The sequence below is a fragment of the Ceraceosorus guamensis genome (genome assembly GCF_003144195.1).
Source record: "Ceraceosorus guamensis strain MCA 4658 unplaced genomic scaffold IE81scaffold_79, whole genome shotgun sequence".
In the NCBI taxonomy this organism is placed as follows: Eukaryota; Fungi; Basidiomycota; class Exobasidiomycetes; order Ceraceosorales; family Ceraceosoraceae; genus Ceraceosorus; species Ceraceosorus guamensis.
Window position 1 is genome coordinate 1 of NW_020290074.1, and position 16,039 is coordinate 16,039.

The 16,039-nt window shown below is 58.0% G+C and overlaps 9 protein-coding genes across 9 annotated transcripts; 3 read left to right on the forward strand and 6 right to left on the reverse strand.

Moving 5' to 3' along the window:
* Nucleotides 1-762: 762 nt before the first annotated feature.
* Nucleotides 763-2,237, forward strand: IE81DRAFT_368535 (hypothetical protein; the record flags this gene model as incomplete). The annotated part of the gene is made up of 3 exons (XM_025517162.1): nucleotides 763-919; nucleotides 988-1,285; nucleotides 1,352-2,237. The coding sequence occupies 3 exons, from the start codon at nucleotides 763-765 to the stop codon at nucleotides 2,235-2,237; spliced, it is 1,341 nt and encodes a 446-aa protein (XP_025367268.1).
* Nucleotides 2,231-4,396, reverse strand: IE81DRAFT_238273 (hypothetical protein). Its single transcript, XM_025511200.1, has one exon. It carries the CDS (start codon nucleotides 4,227-4,229, stop codon nucleotides 2,331-2,333), a length of 1,899 nt encoding a protein of 632 aa, XP_025367269.1. The 5' UTR covers nucleotides 4,230-4,396; the 3' UTR covers nucleotides 2,231-2,330.
* Nucleotides 4,397-5,412: 1,016 nt separating this feature from the next.
* Nucleotides 5,413-5,991, reverse strand: IE81DRAFT_238290 (hypothetical protein). The gene has a single exon (XM_025511201.1). The coding sequence runs from the start codon at nucleotides 5,847-5,849 to the stop codon at nucleotides 5,544-5,546; it is 306 nt and encodes a 101-aa protein (XP_025367270.1). The 5' UTR covers nucleotides 5,850-5,991; the 3' UTR covers nucleotides 5,413-5,543.
* Nucleotides 5,992-6,459: 468 nt separating this feature from the next.
* Nucleotides 6,460-8,587, forward strand: IE81DRAFT_293853 (MFS general substrate transporter; the record flags this gene model as incomplete). Its single annotated transcript, XM_025512025.1, has 6 exons — nucleotides 6,460-6,769; nucleotides 6,848-6,878; nucleotides 6,958-7,051; nucleotides 7,190-7,200; nucleotides 7,268-7,782; nucleotides 7,851-8,587. The coding sequence occupies 6 exons, from the start codon at nucleotides 6,460-6,462 to the stop codon at nucleotides 8,585-8,587; spliced, it is 1,698 nt and encodes a 565-aa protein (XP_025367271.1).
* A 507-nt stretch (nucleotides 8,588-9,094) lies between these two features.
* Nucleotides 9,095-9,485, reverse strand: IE81DRAFT_349534 (hypothetical protein; the record flags this gene model as incomplete). The annotated part of the gene is made up of 2 exons (XM_025516402.1): nucleotides 9,095-9,393; nucleotides 9,458-9,485. 2 exons carry the CDS (start codon nucleotides 9,483-9,485, stop codon nucleotides 9,095-9,097), a joined length of 327 nt encoding a protein of 108 aa, XP_025367272.1.
* Nucleotides 9,486-10,562: 1,077 nt separating this feature from the next.
* Nucleotides 10,563-11,518, forward strand: IE81DRAFT_362006 (hypothetical protein; the record flags this gene model as incomplete). The annotated part of the gene is made up of 4 exons (XM_025516734.1): nucleotides 10,563-10,642; nucleotides 10,712-10,784; nucleotides 10,861-11,074; nucleotides 11,145-11,518. The coding sequence occupies 4 exons, from the start codon at nucleotides 10,563-10,565 to the stop codon at nucleotides 11,387-11,389; spliced, it is 612 nt and encodes a 203-aa protein (XP_025367273.1). The 3' UTR covers nucleotides 11,390-11,518.
* IE81DRAFT_342917 (hypothetical protein) lies at nucleotides 11,384-14,153 on the reverse strand. Its single transcript, XM_025515721.1, has 4 exons — nucleotides 12,954-14,153; nucleotides 12,685-12,875; nucleotides 12,328-12,603; nucleotides 11,384-12,208 (listed from the first exon to the last, which is right to left on the reverse strand). The coding sequence occupies exons 1-4, from the start codon at nucleotides 13,783-13,785 to the stop codon at nucleotides 11,624-11,626; spliced, it is 1,884 nt and encodes a 627-aa protein (XP_025367274.1). The 5' UTR covers nucleotides 13,786-14,153; the 3' UTR covers nucleotides 11,384-11,623.
* Nucleotides 14,154-14,922: 769 nt separating this feature from the next.
* On the reverse strand, nucleotides 14,923-15,521 carry IE81DRAFT_238318 (hypothetical protein). Its single transcript, XM_025511203.1, has 3 exons — nucleotides 15,293-15,521; nucleotides 15,142-15,198; nucleotides 14,923-15,053 (listed from the first exon to the last, which is right to left on the reverse strand). Exons 1-3 carry the CDS (start codon nucleotides 15,438-15,440, stop codon nucleotides 15,010-15,012), a joined length of 249 nt encoding a protein of 82 aa, XP_025367275.1. The 5' UTR covers nucleotides 15,441-15,521; the 3' UTR covers nucleotides 14,923-15,009.
* IE81DRAFT_238317 (hypothetical protein) lies at nucleotides 15,522-15,976 on the reverse strand. The gene has a single exon (XM_025511202.1). The coding sequence runs from the start codon at nucleotides 15,888-15,890 to the stop codon at nucleotides 15,603-15,605; it is 288 nt and encodes a 95-aa protein (XP_025367276.1). The 5' UTR covers nucleotides 15,891-15,976; the 3' UTR covers nucleotides 15,522-15,602.
* Between the last annotated feature and the right edge of the window lie 63 nt (nucleotides 15,977-16,039).

Genomic DNA, 16,039 nt, shown 5'->3' on the forward strand with positions numbered 1-16,039 from the left:
TAACCCTAACCCTAACCCTAACCCTAACCCTAACCCTAACCCTAACCCTAACCCTAACCCTAACCCTAACCCTAACCCTAACCCTAACCCTAAGACGCGTCTTTTGGCGGTCACTTAGTCTGCGCATCCGCGTTTACGGCGTAATGTCCTCGACTCATACCAATAGCCATGCGATGTATCTGCACTGCACGCACGACGCCTTGGGCAAACGTCGCTGGCAGAAAGCAACATCGCGGAGTGGCTGCGACGGGCAAAGAATCACAAGTCTCGCGTGCAGTAGCAGACACGCGAGAGTGGATAGTGTGCTTGCCAAGGAAGTGTCTACTCGTGCGTGGCTCCACGCGGTGGCTTGATCCAGATACTGACCTAGACGTCGGCAAGCGCAATGATCAGATGTCGCGTCCCGTGGCAGTACACACGCGCGCACTCGCAGTCGGCGGACTCGACGCCAAGCCGCAATTGACCGCGCAGCATGTCGCTATTAAACTTGGTGGCCCTCGTCCATTTCATCACGCCTTTTCATTGAGCGGACTTGGCATCGCGAGCGAGGTCCAAAACGATCTTGGCTTTGCAGACCGCTCGCGAGGTCCAAAACAATCTTGGCTTTGCAGTCCGTTCGCAAAGTCTTGAAGTCTTGAATGATCTTGGCTTGGCAGAGGCAATCTCCACACACGAATGGTGAATTGAAGGATATAAAGACGGCGCGAGACGTGCCTGCTTGCGACTTGGGTGCAAACAGTCTTCCCTTCTCTCTTCAGCGCCATGTCAATGCTCCCCTTTACCTCTTTTCACGACGGCGTCTCGTACGGCACCAAGGCTTTGCCAGCAGCTATAAGCGCGGTGCTGAGCTTCGGCCTCTTTTTGGGTGACTGGAGTAACCATCTTCATGCCGAGTGGCGCTTGAAGCGATCTGCAAGATGTGAGTAGGTGATTGCGATAATCGCGTACTTCTTGGCGCGCGCCTGCGCTTACTCGACCTCGCGCCAGTCTTCGCAACGCATCTCTACTTTGCAGCGCGATGCTCTGGTCTTGTCGCATTGATCTGCCAGGTCGTCTTGACGGCAGGCGTGGGCCATTACTGCGACTGCTTGGCGGTTTTCAAGACTGGCACAGTCTTCACTTGCATCGGTGTTGGCTCAGCGTACGCCCTCTTGACACTGAGATGTGCCGCGCTGTGGCACTTTGATCGTCGCATCACCGTGTCGCTTTTCATCATCTGCGCACTCGTCTGCTCCACGTACCTGAGCCACATTGTGGTGCTATCTGCTTCGCCGTCGCCATACGCGTGAGTCGAGCAGGCTCCGCAAGCGCTTTGCAAGACGCTTCGCCGCTGACCCCCCCGCGCGCCCAGCGAGGATCTCTGCTTCATGACGGGGCAGGTCCAGTCGCTGGCAGCATCGTACATCGGAGCAGCCCTCTTCGACACTCTTCTTGCGGTGCTTACTGTTCTGCCCTTGATGAGGTCGCCAGACAGCCTCGTGCGCTCCGACATTGGACGCCGAGTTGTTCGCGGCACGGCTGCATACTATTCGATGGTCATCCTGCTCTCCATCTCGTGCGGCGCGTTGCTCCTTTCGCAGCAAGCGCCTCACATATCCAGCATCCTGACTCCGATCCACGCTTCGATCACCCTCTCGATGGCTTGTCGAGTGCATCTCTACTTGAGAGATTTGGCCGACAAGCGGCAGCACCCAGCTTCACCTCGTCGCATCGAGGTCAAGAAGCTGGACGGAATGATGAGCGCAGTCGAGGGATTGAGCCCGCAACCCAGTCCGGTCAAGTCGCGCAAATCGAGCCTCCGAGCGCCCATTGCCGTCGCCGTCCTGCGCAGACTGTCCAGACACGGTGCTGCCGACTTAGAGCGAGCGACTCACACTCTCGCTCCTCACATTCTCGCTCCTCTCACTCTCGCTCCTCACATTGGATCGTGGGAGAAGCGCACGTGGGCGATGCGGTCGGACAGCGTCATGGATGCTCCAGCGCGTCGATCCAGCCACGCTTTCGATCCGCACCTGGACTTGCCGTTTGCCGCCTATCCGGCACAAGTGGTCAACACTCGGGAGTGCTACAGCGAGATGCGCGCCTCCTATCGTGCCATGTCGTGCGGGGAGAGCGCTCGCCGAGCGAGCATCGATGCGCATCCCATCAGGATGCAGTCCGAGTCGTGCTCGATGGTCAGCCCAATAGACGGGCACGCCATCGCTTCACTCGATGTCAAATCACGTGCCAGTCTGTGAACGAGCAATGGCATTTCCTGTTTTCACGAGTCGTGACATCAACGCTCGCATCGTCTTGCCTGCAATTCCTGTTTCCGCGCGCACGCGCCGCGTCTAGTGATGCGCTGTCTGCACCACAAATGCAGTTGCGTCCCCAACTCCATCAATCTCCTGCAGCTGCGGCGGAACCGGTCTCTGCGTGTCGATATCCTCCCACCTGGTCAGTGTGAGCGTCTTGCCTCTTGCATCCAATGCAATCGCTCGAATCTGGTGCTTGTGGAGCTCGCTGGCCAAGCCAGCGCTCTCGACGCCCACCACTGCCCGCGTCTCGAAGCCAGAACGCGGCTTGGTGGTCAGGTGATGCACGCCACGCCAGCCCTCGAGACGCTTGATGGAAGCGATGAAAGACCAATCGGACCAAGTGCGCGTCTCGTGAGCAGGCTTGCGACGAAGCTGAAATTTCCACGCTCGCACCTCGGTGTCGCCGTTCCAACTGGCTGCGAGTACGATTTGCGCTCGAAAAGGTGCTGCTCCACGCGCATTGCCGCGCGCGTCGAAGGGCAAGAGCTTGCCGTCATCATCGCTTCGGTATGCCAGTCCCACCACTGCTGGCTCCTCTGCAGGGTGGCCGCTCCACGTCGATTTGAAGGCCCTATAATTCTGCACGTGTCCACCGCGCGCCGCTTCTGGGTGATGGCTGTTGGATGCGAGGAAAGCGTGCCACAGCACCTCTCCCGCATCGTTGAACTCCGTCACCGCACCCTCGGAACCCCAATTGACGACGACGTGACCATCCCCCAGCACATGGGTCGAACCCTGGCTCTTCGAAAGCAGATCGAATGGAGGATAGAATGCGCGCCAAGTGCGAGCTGTCCATTTGCCTCCCTTTGACCTGTCGGCAGACGTGTCGAGGGCGATGATCTTGCCCGATGACGTCTTGGCATCGCGAACCTCTGTGCCTGCGCCCGTCTCTGTGCCGTGAGCGCTATTGTCGTAGAGGGAGATGAGCTCCCTGCCATTGTGGTCGTGACCGTGGAATCTGGCGTGGTGCTGGTAGGAAAAGGCGACCTGATCATCGAGGTGCTCAAAGTCCTTGTTGTGAGTGTTGCGACCACCAAGCGCCCAGATGATGCGGCCAGTCTTGCCCGAAATCTTGTACACCGAATTGACGTCGCGGGCAGAGATGAGGTAATCGCCGTGCCTGTCCTTGTCGACGGAATTGATGTGAAAGTAGTCCCAAGCCTGCTGCGAAGAGGTGCCATTGCCGGCCTGACCACCTACGAGGCTGATGTTGGAGTGGTGCACGGGCACGTGATCGAGCGAGTGCCACTCGAACAGCGTCCTGCCCGTCTGCACATCCACCTCTTGGAATTGCGCATCGACGACCCACTGTCGGTGCTCGTGCTGCTGCTGCTGCTGCTGCTCGCCCTCCTCGCCGCGTTCGCCGCCCTCGCCTGCACTCTGCTGCAGAGCATACCTGGGCACGGGATGGTAGATCTGAACAAGTGCGGAAGCTCCATCTGCAATCACCTGCGCCTCGTGCTTGTCCACCAAGCGATGATGACCCGCTCCCACGCTCTTGATGTGGCCATACGACTGGTCGAGCAGGGTCAGGTGACCGTGGCCATGGCCGTGCAGAGCATTGTGTTTGCCCTCAAAGGCCAGCAGCGCATCCTTGCCCTTGAAGCGCGTCTTGTGCAAGCTGACGGTCCAACCGGCAGTGTAGTGCGCAAAGCCGCTCCAGACGAGCTGACCAGAGTGAGGCTCAAAGATGTAAGGGCCTGGCTGTTGAGGCGATGCCAGCTCATCGTGATCCGAGTCGCCAGAGAAGGGGGAGATGAAGAGCAAGCCGGGGGAGAGCTGGCTGGCAGACGGGGTGTTGTGGGTGATGTTGAGGATGGGAACGTTGAGATCGGGACGCGAGAGGAATTGCCAGGTGGCGGAGCAGGTGGATGATGCGCTCAGAGCCAAGGCGAGGGACAGCAGGGTGGGCACTTTGAAGGGGGCCTTCATGGTGATGGTGGTGGGCGCGCGATGGTGGTGGGCGCGCGATGGTGGTGGGCGTGCGATGGTGGTGGGCGCGCGATGATGGTGTTTAGCTGCTTCGGCCTGCGCGTGATGTGAGGAGAGCAGAGCGGCGGGTCGAGCGATGCGATGCGATGCGCTGCGATGGATGTTCGCTCCAAGACGAGCTTCTTTGTAGGAAAGCTGTCGAGCGTCGTCGCGCGCGGTCAAGCAGAGTCGACCATGCAACGTCGTCGTAGGCACGAGTCGCGAGTCGCGAGAGCGCCTGACGATGATGGCCAAGCAGCACTCACCACTCGCACGCGCACGCGCACGCACGTCATTCACGAATCACGTCGCCCATGCATGTGCGCTCGCTCGCTCGCTCGACTCACGCCAGCAGCTTGCGGGTCCTGGCATGCGCATGGTCGAGGTTGCCGATCGCATCGCATCGCATCGCATCGCATCGCATCGCATCGCATGAGCTTGTGTGGATGCGAATGCAGGTACGGGTGACGTTGCGAGCAGTTAGCGGATGAAGGTGTTGCTTGCACGGGGCGAGTGGTGAGTGATGGTGGTGATGGGTCGCTCGCTGTGCCTTGCGCAAGGCCAAGCCAAGAGCACGCAATCGCGCCGTCACCTGAGCCCCGCGGTCAAGCAAGTCGTGAGTGTCGGAGCGCAAGCACAGACGCATCAGCACCACCACGCTCACGCACACGCACACGCACACGCACACGCACACGCACACGCACACGCACACGCACACGCACACGCACGCACATCACTCCGCACCTCCGCTCTGCTTCGTCACTTTGTGGCTGCACTTCGCCATTCATCGCCGTTATACAGTCGCGTGCGTGCGTGCGCGCATGCACGACCCTGCATCCGCCCATCCGCGCACCCAGCAGCACGCACCCACGCGTGCGTCCCTTCTACACCCGCCGCCACCATCACACTCATGACTCACACTCACACTCCCGACGCGTGACTGCAAGACGCGCGCACATCCCAGCCAAAGGGAAGGAAGGTCGAGTGCGAGTGTCAAGAGACAGCATGGCATTCAACGCTTCAAGGCGCAAGCAGTGAGCATCGCGGTAAGAGGATGCGCTTGTCCTGCTGCCGCTGAAGATGCGCTCGCAAAGGATCACGCGCATACATTCAGTCATCTGCTGGCCTAGAAGGGAGGGAGGGGCGACGGCCTCTGTAGCTCTGCGCTTCCCTTGGCTGCGGTCGAGTACAGAAAGACGAGGTTGCGGGGGGATGAATGCAGGCAGGCACAGACAATCGCGAATCACGCATCAAGTTGCGCACCCCGAATCGCACTCACGAGTCAACGAGTGGCTTTGTCCATGACTTTTTCTCACGATTCGGCATGGCATGGGCCAGCGCGGTGACCGTACGCAGCGCGCTGTCGCAGAGAGCGGACGGTGCACGGGTACGGGTACGGGTACGGGTACGGGTACGGGTACGGGTACGGGTACGCGTGAACGCAATCATCCCGCTCGCTCGCTCGCTCGCGCGCTTGATCACGCGATATGCTGGCAGCCCATCGTCATCGCTCTTGGCACGCACGCACGCGTCGCTCCCCCAGTCGTGCGTGTGCCTGTGCCTGTGCCTGTGCGTAAGCATCTCGACTCGCACTCAACGGCCATCGCACACACGTCCCTCTCATCCATCCAGCCAGTCAGCCTGCCTGCCTTTGCGGAGTGTTGGCAATCACAAGTCGCCCGCCTATGCCTCGTACAAGTTTGCCCACCAGCAGATCGACTCTGACGAGCACGCGCTGGGTGTGGCTTGACATTGCCTCAGCAACACGGAGACTATCACATGCCATGCCATGCCATGCCACCATCGGTTCCGAGGCCAAGAGTCGCGCTAGAAGTGACTGGTGGAGCGCCCTCGCCCCTTCTCGATGTTGCTTCTTATCTGCGCCGTTCCTTGTTGGCCGTGGCGGGATCTAGACCGAGACTTTCGGGGCATGACCAGGTCGGCGAGGAATTGGTGGAAGCAAACGCATTCAGCCACACGAATTGGAAGCCGGCATCGCCAAATGGTTATCGCTGAGAAGAATTGCGCACTCGGGCGACACGTATCGATGATTGCCAGACGGTGCGCGCGCGCCTCGACTGCGGCCGGTGCGGGAAGCGTACAAAAGGAAGGATCACAGACGCTCGAAGCTGCTCTGTCTTCATCCGCACCTCTGCTTTCCTCCCTTCTCCCCAAGTGTCCAACCCCCATCATGTCTGCCTCCATAGAAAAAGAACAACCCTTTGCGAGCCCGGCAGAGTACGCGACGCTCACCCGCGATGGCGCTCAGAGAACTTCGCAAATTGATTCCAAGCGCTCCGAAGATGCCGCAAGCACATCCGACGACCAGAGCGATCTGGGCAGCGACAAGCACATCTTTTCAGATCCTGCTGTAGCTGCAAAATGGGCCGCAGTGTACGAAGAGTCCAAGTACGAGTGTCGTCATCGCTTCGATCCGCACCTCACGTGGGACGCCGAAGAGGAGCGCAAGCTGGTGCGCAAGCTCGACATTAGAATCATGCGTGAGTAAGCGCGCCAGGCGTAGACTTCCTTTCCGGCTTCCGCTCACCTTATCGTCTGCGCTGCCTCCGGCCCTGCAGTCTTCATCTGGGTCCTGTTTATGAGCCTCGAGTGAGTATGCAGCGCGCAGGCAACGCACGCCGACACTTTGACAGATCACCCACACCTCTGCCCTTGTGCTTCGCTGCAGTCTCATCCGCCGCAACATCAATCGCGCCTTGCCCGACAATTTCCTCAACGACTTGGGCATCACTACCGACGACTTTAACAACGGCCAAGTCATTGTGAGTGCGAGCGAGCGAGCGAGCGAGGAAGCGTGCATCGACCCGCACAACATTTTCTCACTGCTTGCGTGCATCGACCCGTACAACATCCTCTCACGTTCATTGTCGCTCCTTCTCCTCTTGCACACGCCACTGCAGTACTTTGCTAGGTAAGTCTTCCGTCTGCGCCTCGTGCGCATCGTCGAACGTGCACCCACACCTCGCACACCCGCACAGTTTCCTGTTCATGGAGCTGCCCTCTGGACTGATCAGCAAGCGACTGGGCGCCGACATTTGGATCCCCGTGCAGATCGTCGTCTGGAGCATCGTCTGCTCAGCTCAAGCCGGTCTCACCAACAAGGTCTCCTTCTTCCTCACGCGCGCCTTCCTCGGCGCAGCGCAAGGCGGCTTCATCCCAGACGCGTGCCTGTACCTGTCCTACTTTTACACCAGCGCCGAACTCACCACTAGGCTCAGCTGGTTCTACACCGTGCTCGGCATCAGCCAGATCCTAGGAAGTTTCCTGGCCGCTGCCTTCATCGAGCTTCGAGGCTGGCACGGTCTGGCGGGTTGGCAGTACCTCTTCGCCTTTGAGGGTCTCATCACTGGCGTCGTCGGCATCTTTGCATTCTTCTGGATGGTTCCCAGCGTCACTGCCTCCAAAGGCTGGCTCCGCGGCAAGAATGGCTGGTTCAACGAGCGCGAGGAAAAGATCCTTGTCAATAGGGTGCTTCGTGACGACGCTACCAAGGGTGAGTGCGAATAGATCAGCGAGCGAATGGGCACAGCAAGAGCGCCACTGACCTCGAATCACGCGCAGGCGACATGAACAACCGTCAAGCCGTGGACTGGAAGGGCCTCTGGCGCGCTCTCGGCGAAAAGGACTTGTGGCCGATCTACCTGCTTGGTCTGGTCATCTACATTCCCTTCCAACCCCCTCAAACGTACCTCTCCCTGACGCTGCGCAACCTCGGTTTCAGCGTCCTGCACTCCAATCTCCTCGCAATTCCCTCGCAATTCCTCTTTGCCGTCAATTGCCTTTGGCTCTCTTGGTTGGCGCGCCGCTACAACGAGAGGAGCCTCATCGCCGTCTTTTCGAACGTGTGGACGCTACCCCTGCTCATCGCGCTCCGTGCCATCCCACACCTCAAAGACTCGTACTGGTCTTGGGTGCGCTACGCTCTCCTCACCCTCGTCGCATCCTTTCCCTACTGCCACCCCACGCTCATCAGCTGGCTCTCGCAAAATTCAAAGTCGGTCAGAAACAGAGCAGTGGCGGTCTGCTTGTACAACATGTCCTACCAAGTCGGCAGCATCTTTGCCACGCGCATCTTTGCCGAAAACGACAAGCCCTACTACCCCAAGGGATTCACCGCTCTCATTGTCATTTGCGCTTTCGCAATCGTCCAGGCGTTCGCCACCAAGGCTTACTACATTTGGCGCAATCGATCCAAGCAGGCAGAATGGGCCAAACTCACTGCAGACGAGAGGATCGAGTATACGCTTCACAACAAGGAGGATGGAGGCAGGCGTCTCGACGTCCGTCTCGTCCACTAACCTGCTGCGTGTTCGGACGCGTCAGCAGGCGTGTTCCTGGATGCGCCTGCCGACCGTCATGTATGCCTACGCTGCTCGTCTGTCCTATACTGCTGTGCTCGCATGACACGTCATCGCTGAGCCTACCTCAATGTCACGATTTGCCTTTGCTCTTCAAAGTTCCGCACGCCAAGTGCTGTGATTGCAAGCTCACACGTTGGCTCTGACGCCGAAAGTCAGGTGCAGCGTCTCGCGCCACAAAGTGAGGAACTGATAAATGTCACAGAGAGCAGGTTGAAAAGGATTGCCGATTGCAGGCAGCCCTCTTGTGAAGCATCAAGCGTCGCGGTCAAGGGTGGTGTGAAGGAAGTTGAAGCGCAATGATCATGGGAAGGAAACAGAGCCAGTGTGAGTCTTTCGAGAGCACGATGCGATGCATTGCTTCTCTACTTCTAGAGCAGGGTGCAAGTCTGATATCAGCTCGCAGCACTATCCCAGCCCCACTCGGCCATCGTTTCTCACCGTGCGTCAAGCGTACAGATTTCCATAGCCGTGGAGGATGTCCCACTTCTTGGCTCCTTCCTGCAGTGCTGCAGCATACGCAGCATCTCCGAGACCAAGCGCCGCCCCGACGCACGCACCACCTCCACCGAGTGCAGCCGCGACTCCAACAGGCGGAAGCAGAGTTGCGACTCCCATAAAGGTACCGATCTGAGCCATGACACCCGCAGTCACGGTCCATCTGCGCTTGGTAGCGTACCAGCCAGCGAAGTTCTCGCGATCCTTCAATTGAGCTGGTGTGAGGCGCTGACGAAGGAGAGCATCGACTAGCAGATTGCAAAAGCGAAGTCAGCAGCTGCTACAGTATGCTACCACAGGGTCAGCTCTCACCTTGAGCGTTGCTAACAATGTCACTCATGTTTGCGAGCTTCGCGATGATGAAAATCTGGACCTGTGTGAGGGGAATATTTAGGATTGGACGATGAAGATCAAGCGTCTGGGACGCTCGTCCGGGCCAGCTTATATGCCTTTTCTGGGGCCATGCCGCTGATGGCTGGACGATGTCGATCAGCACATGGGAGATCAGCAATTGTTTGGCATCAGCCCGTTTGCGATGACAGCATCAAGCCGGCCACACTCATAACTGCACGATGTACGAGGATCCGCTTCAGAGTTCATAATGTTGACGTCCCAGCAGGTCTGCGATCACGCATGAATCGCCGATCACATTCATGATGTGAATGTCAATTGTGTTTCACATCATGAGGACCGTGCGTGTGCGCGTGCGCTACGAGTCGCACAAATCAAATGCTGCAGATCTGCATGCATGGTCAAGGCGCACTTGGCCAGTGTGAGGCCGAGTCAGCCCAGCTGCACATCTGTTTATCGCCGCTATCGGGCTTTGCAGAAGCAGATCTGCAATTTCGACGGCTCACACGGGTGCGCCCTGCGCGTGCAGATCTGCACTCGCGTGACCTGACGCGGCAGGAACGCGTTCACAGCAGAGTCAGAGTGCAGATCTGCAGATCTGCAGATCTTCCAATCAGCAGCAGCAGCATGTGCTGATGGTCATCTGCGCGGCGTGTACTGCACCGGAGCTCAGGTGCGGCACGGCCTGATGCAGATCTGCAGACCGCGAGTGGCTGTGTACGCATCTGCAATTCGCCGTTCCCCTTGGCTGGTGAATCGGGCTCCGCTTTCGCACATCTGCACGCCGAAACATCACTGAGGAGCGCGCTCAGCGCTGTCCAACATGCTTCCCACGTCAGTTGTCTGAGCTCGCTGACCGATGCGTGCTGGGCGGCGTGTCGTGCGACGTCACGTCGTGCAATCGCAATCACGATTCGGCAGAAAATTGTCAACATGACGCTGGTCAAGCTCGTGTATAAATAATGAGTGTCGAGCTGCTGTTCATTCAGCTCTTCTCGTTCCTCATCGACAAAGTTATCTGCCGCTGTATCATCCCTCCCATCTCCACCGCACTTTGAATAGCACAATGTCTTGCAAGACTTTTACCGCCTACATGCAGAGCATGACGCCCATCACGACCGCCACCACCTGGCCCGCCGAGGATACGTGAGTCGAAACGAGTTGTGACCAAACCAAGAGGTACGCTTACCGAGCCTTCTCCGCTACATTCTGTAGGGTATGGCGCGCCATTCGTGCCAAGCAGGGAGGCGTCATCATAGGGCAGATGATCGAAAAATATCACTGCAAGGTGTGTTAAGCTCACATGCGGGTCCAAATTGACGGACTCTCACACGTAGCTTTCTCGCGTCACTGCGCTTGCCCAGGTGCACTCTGGCAAGAAGAATGGCGGTGCTGCTTACACGGCTTGGACGACGCTCCAAGTCAAGAATGAGGGTGATCAGTCCCGGCCCATCACCTTCACCTACTTGCTCGTCAATATCGCCCACGGTAGCCCCGAAAAGGTGGCCCAACTCCTGGACGCTTTCGAATCGTCTGCCAGTGCCATTGCACCTGTGATGCCGAAAGACAATGCGCTGAGTGAGGTCCCGAGCACAGGATTTCTTGCGAGGAGTTGCTGACCCTACACAACGTCGCATGTCGCGTACAGCCACCAGCCTAGGAGCTGTTCAGCTGGCGTTGAGCGGGCATCCCAGCAGCGTCATCCTTGACAAGATTCGTCCTCTCATCCAGAGCTGGCTGACTAATCAGGATGGACCCTTGGCTTTTCACAGCGTCACTATTCAACGTCCAGCAGACTACCCCATCAATCACCACACGGATATGAGCAGTACCTCCACGGGGCTGACGGGAAACGCCTGCTACCGCGTCGAGGGTGTCATCGTTGGCCAGTAAAACTTGCATCACCAAGCGACACATCCGGAGCTGGCTGCGAGATCCCAGATGTAAGCGGCAGGTCTTGATGCACCTGTCAGTATCCAGCGAGACTATTTGTACATATGGCAAGTGTGGATGAATATCTAAATAACAAGTCGTGAATGAAGGACAGATCAAAGCAGGACGTGACGTAATGTGGCGAACGGGTGACAAGTGCCAAGCTCATGCGAAGTTTGCGTCCGCGCAGGCGGGTCAGAAAGGCGACCTCGAGGAAAGTTTACGTAAGAGCATGCCGCCGAAGCGCATCCCTGCAAAATTCTCGTGTCCACTCTTGGGGTTGTGGAGCCTGAAGATGCGCGAGGGGTATTCTTGAGTGATATGCATCTTGTCCGCAGATATGAAGACTTGCCAGCCTTTCCCAACATTTCCCTGGAAGGGGTTCCAGCTCAGCTCGTAGTGCTGCTCGAAACGCACCGGGTAGCCTTGACCTGGCTCCTCCCAAGTGCCGTGACTTGCCGCCTTTTCTAGTTCAGATTGCTTGCCTTGGGCGCTGATGGTAGGGTCGCTGCTCCACTCTGGAATTCGTACGTCCAGTCGCAGGCCAAGCGGTCTACGTGGCCTTCGAACTCTGCCCCACTCATCATTTGCAGGCACTCCGAGGATGTTCTCGTCGTGATCCACCTTTGCAGGAGGAGTCAGAGGAGCCGTGCTGCCACGGATGCACTTTGCATTTCGGGTGTTCTCCGGCGGTAGCAGAGGCCCCTGACTGTCGAAGAGATGAAGCAGCAAGATAGTCTGATATTCGCCCGGTGGAATGTCAAAGACGCATAGCCGTGCCTGCGCGCCAGTCGAGTGTTGCGCACATCAGTGCGATCGTCCCAGCACGATATGTCAGTGCGTCTCGATGCGTTGCGCGACGCTGGATTCGAATTCGGAACGGTCGAGTGTTCACTCACATCAAAATGGTAGCATCTGCGCACAAACACGGACCCAAACTCGCCCAACCTTACGTGAGCTGCAAGTAGGGCAGCGAATTTGTGTGCCGCATTCATAGCGTCCGCAGATGTTCCCCTGCTCATTTCCGTGCGACAATGCTCCATCCAGCTTTGGAGATTACAGACCGATTCGGAGCGGTCTGTGCAGTGATGCCACAAGAGATACTGTCGGCAAGACGCTGCCTGCGTCTGAGCTGCATCAGGAAAGGGCCAATCTGGATACAGCCAGAGGGGCGGCTGAGGCAGAGGTTTTCGGTTTGAGCATGCTTGCTCGCACGCCTTAGAGTCTGCAAGCTGTGCCGCGGTGCCTGTACTCACAATGTCGTGAGATGAGGAGCCGTCACTAGGCGTGAAGCTGTGGTTGTAATCCGTAGGATTGCTATAGATGAAACCCTCGGACTCGTGGTCTACGATGCCGCCCTTGAGGGAGCTGACGTTCTTGAGCTGTTCCTCCGTCGAGGCAAAATTCTTGATGTGCCAATGACAAATAGGCGCATATTTGACGTGCTCTATGGGAGTGGAACGGGGTTCTCGGACCTGTCAAAGCGAATTCGCACGCAACAGACAGTCTGAACCTTGTAACGCACCATATAGAGAAGGCTGAGCTGGGGACGGATGGATAGTCCAGAGCTCTTCCCAAGTGTGCGGCGGTGTCTCCCCTCGGCGCGGCGCATGCGCCCCGTCTAGGGTTCGATAGACGTGAACAGGCAGGTCTTGATAAGCACGATAAGTCCAGCGCCACCAGTTCATTTCCCATTGCTGCGCATCCATGCCGCTCAGTTCCCCGAGTCCGTTTCCGGTGGGGACATTCATGTTTAGTGACTGCGCGAGACCTTCTCCAGTCGGTTGCCCGGAACCTTCATGGCTTTGCTGCCCGACATCTTCGTCCATTGGCAGCTCGACCTCCTGCTGCTGCTGCTCCTGCTGCTGCTCCTCCTCCTGCTCCTGCCCCTGCTGCCCCTGCTGCTCCTGCTCCTGCCCCTGCTGCCCCTGCTGCCCCTGCTGCTCCTGCTCCTCTCCTTCCATTGGATGCTCCGGATCTTCTTCCATCGGATGTTCGAGAGCTTCCTCGAGGTTTCCCTGCTCGGGTGAGGGATTGGCTGTATTCACGACTCGACGCCAGTAATGCTTGCAGTTCGCGTCGCAATGTCTTGGGTCTCGCAGGCACAGAAAATCTCCCTCGCCCTCGGAAGTCCAGCGCCTTGAGCCATCTACGCTCACAAGCTCGACAAGTTCATGACTGTGCTTGTGCTCGAAGCGCCTTCCATCAGTCCATTGCCTCTTTCCGGGATCCTCTCCAAAGCTGACCTTGCACTTGATGCCATGCGATTGGCACCTCCTGCAAGCCTGTTGGCTGGTCCGTTTGCAGCCACGCGCGTTATCCCCCACCCCACCGAAGCAAGCGTCGCAGACTGGCATTTTTCTGTCTCCAGTTGTTGTTCGTTGGCAAATCGGAAGCTGGAAAGAGGAGGGGCAGAGCGTCGGAGTGTCGAGGGGCGAGGGCAGAGAAAAGCACAGGGGCACTTGCTTAGCCACCCCTGAAGGCAGCCTCTCTTTATGTAGCTCGCGCGCTCGTGTGGATGATCAGGCGGGCGTGGTGCGCAAGACAAGCCTCCAGGCTCGCTATCCACAAACACCCATCACTGTCCCCTGTGTGAGGGCGGAGGCAGCACTGCGACTGCGACTGCGCTATCGAATCGAGCAGGCTACAAGGACGCCGTGGATGCTTGTGGCGAGTCAGGTCGCGAGCGAGTCTTTGATCAGTCCGACTGAGTCGCGAGTCTCGAGTCAAGAGTCCTAATCAAGTCTGAGCCACTTCCCGCGCCCCGCGGTCTGGAATCTATCTGAATCACGATCGAGCAGCGCAAATCACGACTCACAACTCGCGACTGGCCTGCATGCAAGGACGCCACGCAGCATGCAGCCTCCCCTCCCCCGCTCGGAACTGGGCTGCTGCTGGCTGTGCAGCAGTGGTCCGTGCCACCGCCCAAACAAACAGCAAAGACTCTTCAGTCCTCACCACTCGAAATGGTGCGACCTGGGCGGTTTGCTGCGCACCCATACATCTTCAACGCTCCGACGGGATGTCGACCCTGAACCACGAATCGTGAAGCTTGAATGCGTGGTCCCGATATCGATTCTCAATTTGAATTCACGATTCACATTTCATCTTGACTGGCGATTTCGACGCGTGGGTTGGCTGCATGGGTGCGTGCACGTGCACGAGGCGCCGCGGAGTCATGATTGGCCCGCTTGCGCTGATCTTGATTTCGCAGTCGGGCATGGGAGCAGCCACTCAGCTGGGCCTGGACTCTTCACTATCGCGATCGACACCTCGCTAAAGCCGACTCGGGCGTGCACGCGATTCGCTTCGTGTGTCAGAGCAACAAGCCCGGTGCGAGTTGAGCACGGGGACAGAAGCGACGTGTACAGCCAGCCAATGCCCTTGTTGATGTTTGATGCGCGATCGCCCAGATCACCATGAAATTGTGAAATCCATTCAGCATTCACTCGAACCGTTCGCAGACAAGCATGCATCTCAGACACGGTATTAAAGGTTTGCTATTTCACGATTAGACTTGATGCCTCAGTCACGATGTGACCCAAGGACTTGCGTTGGCACCGCTATTGTTCACGTGATTATTAGTAGTAAGTGCAAGCGCAACCCTGAGCTGGGCATCCAAAGGCTGGAAATCGAAATGGATGCGATGTGATCAACGATTCGGCATGCGCTTGATCGGATCATGAGCTGCCTGCCTGCCTGCCCCCACTCACCTGGATAGATGACGCAGCCTTGTCCGCGGTTGCACTTTGTACCTCTGGCCCCGCAGTCTATATGAGCGACAGATGCGGTTCGAGAAGCGTGAGCGATGATGCTTCTATCGACAAAGTCCTGACCATGCCCCCAGCCGCACTCGTGACTCACTGGAAGGCTCGCAAGGGCCAGTGTACTCTGGATACGTGCCGTAATTCTCCTCGCAGGTGCCTTGACGTGGCGCAATGTTGGCGGCTTGAGCCAGCCCCGCAATGGCGCAAGCGGCAACGACGAGCGGGAGGGTGAGTGTGAAGCGCATGCTGGCGTTGTAGAGAAGTGTTGGTGTAGGAGATGGACTTGTGTGGTGTGATGTGACGTGGCGATGATGTGATGTTCTCCACTCGACTGACAGCCCCCCTTATATACCGCCCTCTCACCTGCTGGACAGAGCTCTGGAAAGGAGCGAGCAGGTGGAGAAGGCTCACGCGCTTTCAACTCCTTTCGCTTCTTGCCAAGCTCGCAGTAATGCACCAGCCATGCTCGATGTTTGAGTACCGATGGCAGAGCATCCTGCGGCTAAGCGTCGTCTGCCTTGGCATCTGGCAATCTCGTCTGCCAAGACGCGGCTAAATGGATGCAGTGGGGATGTCATCCTCCGCGCTTCAACCCTCAGCAAGCGGTACTTGGCCGCACGCAGCGCTTCTTGGCTCACACGAAAGCTGCGCTTAGCGCTTGATGTCCCGATTGTGATACACCACACGACACGCATTCACGACTGTGCTCGGTGATTTGCACAATCTCGGACCACTGATCGCCGTTTCAGAGGCAAGAGTCAAGATCGAGTGCGCGTGCGCGTGCTGGTGTGGAGAAGGGGCCACGCGCATGCCAAAATTGGAAAGTGAAGGGCGGGCGGCCCGC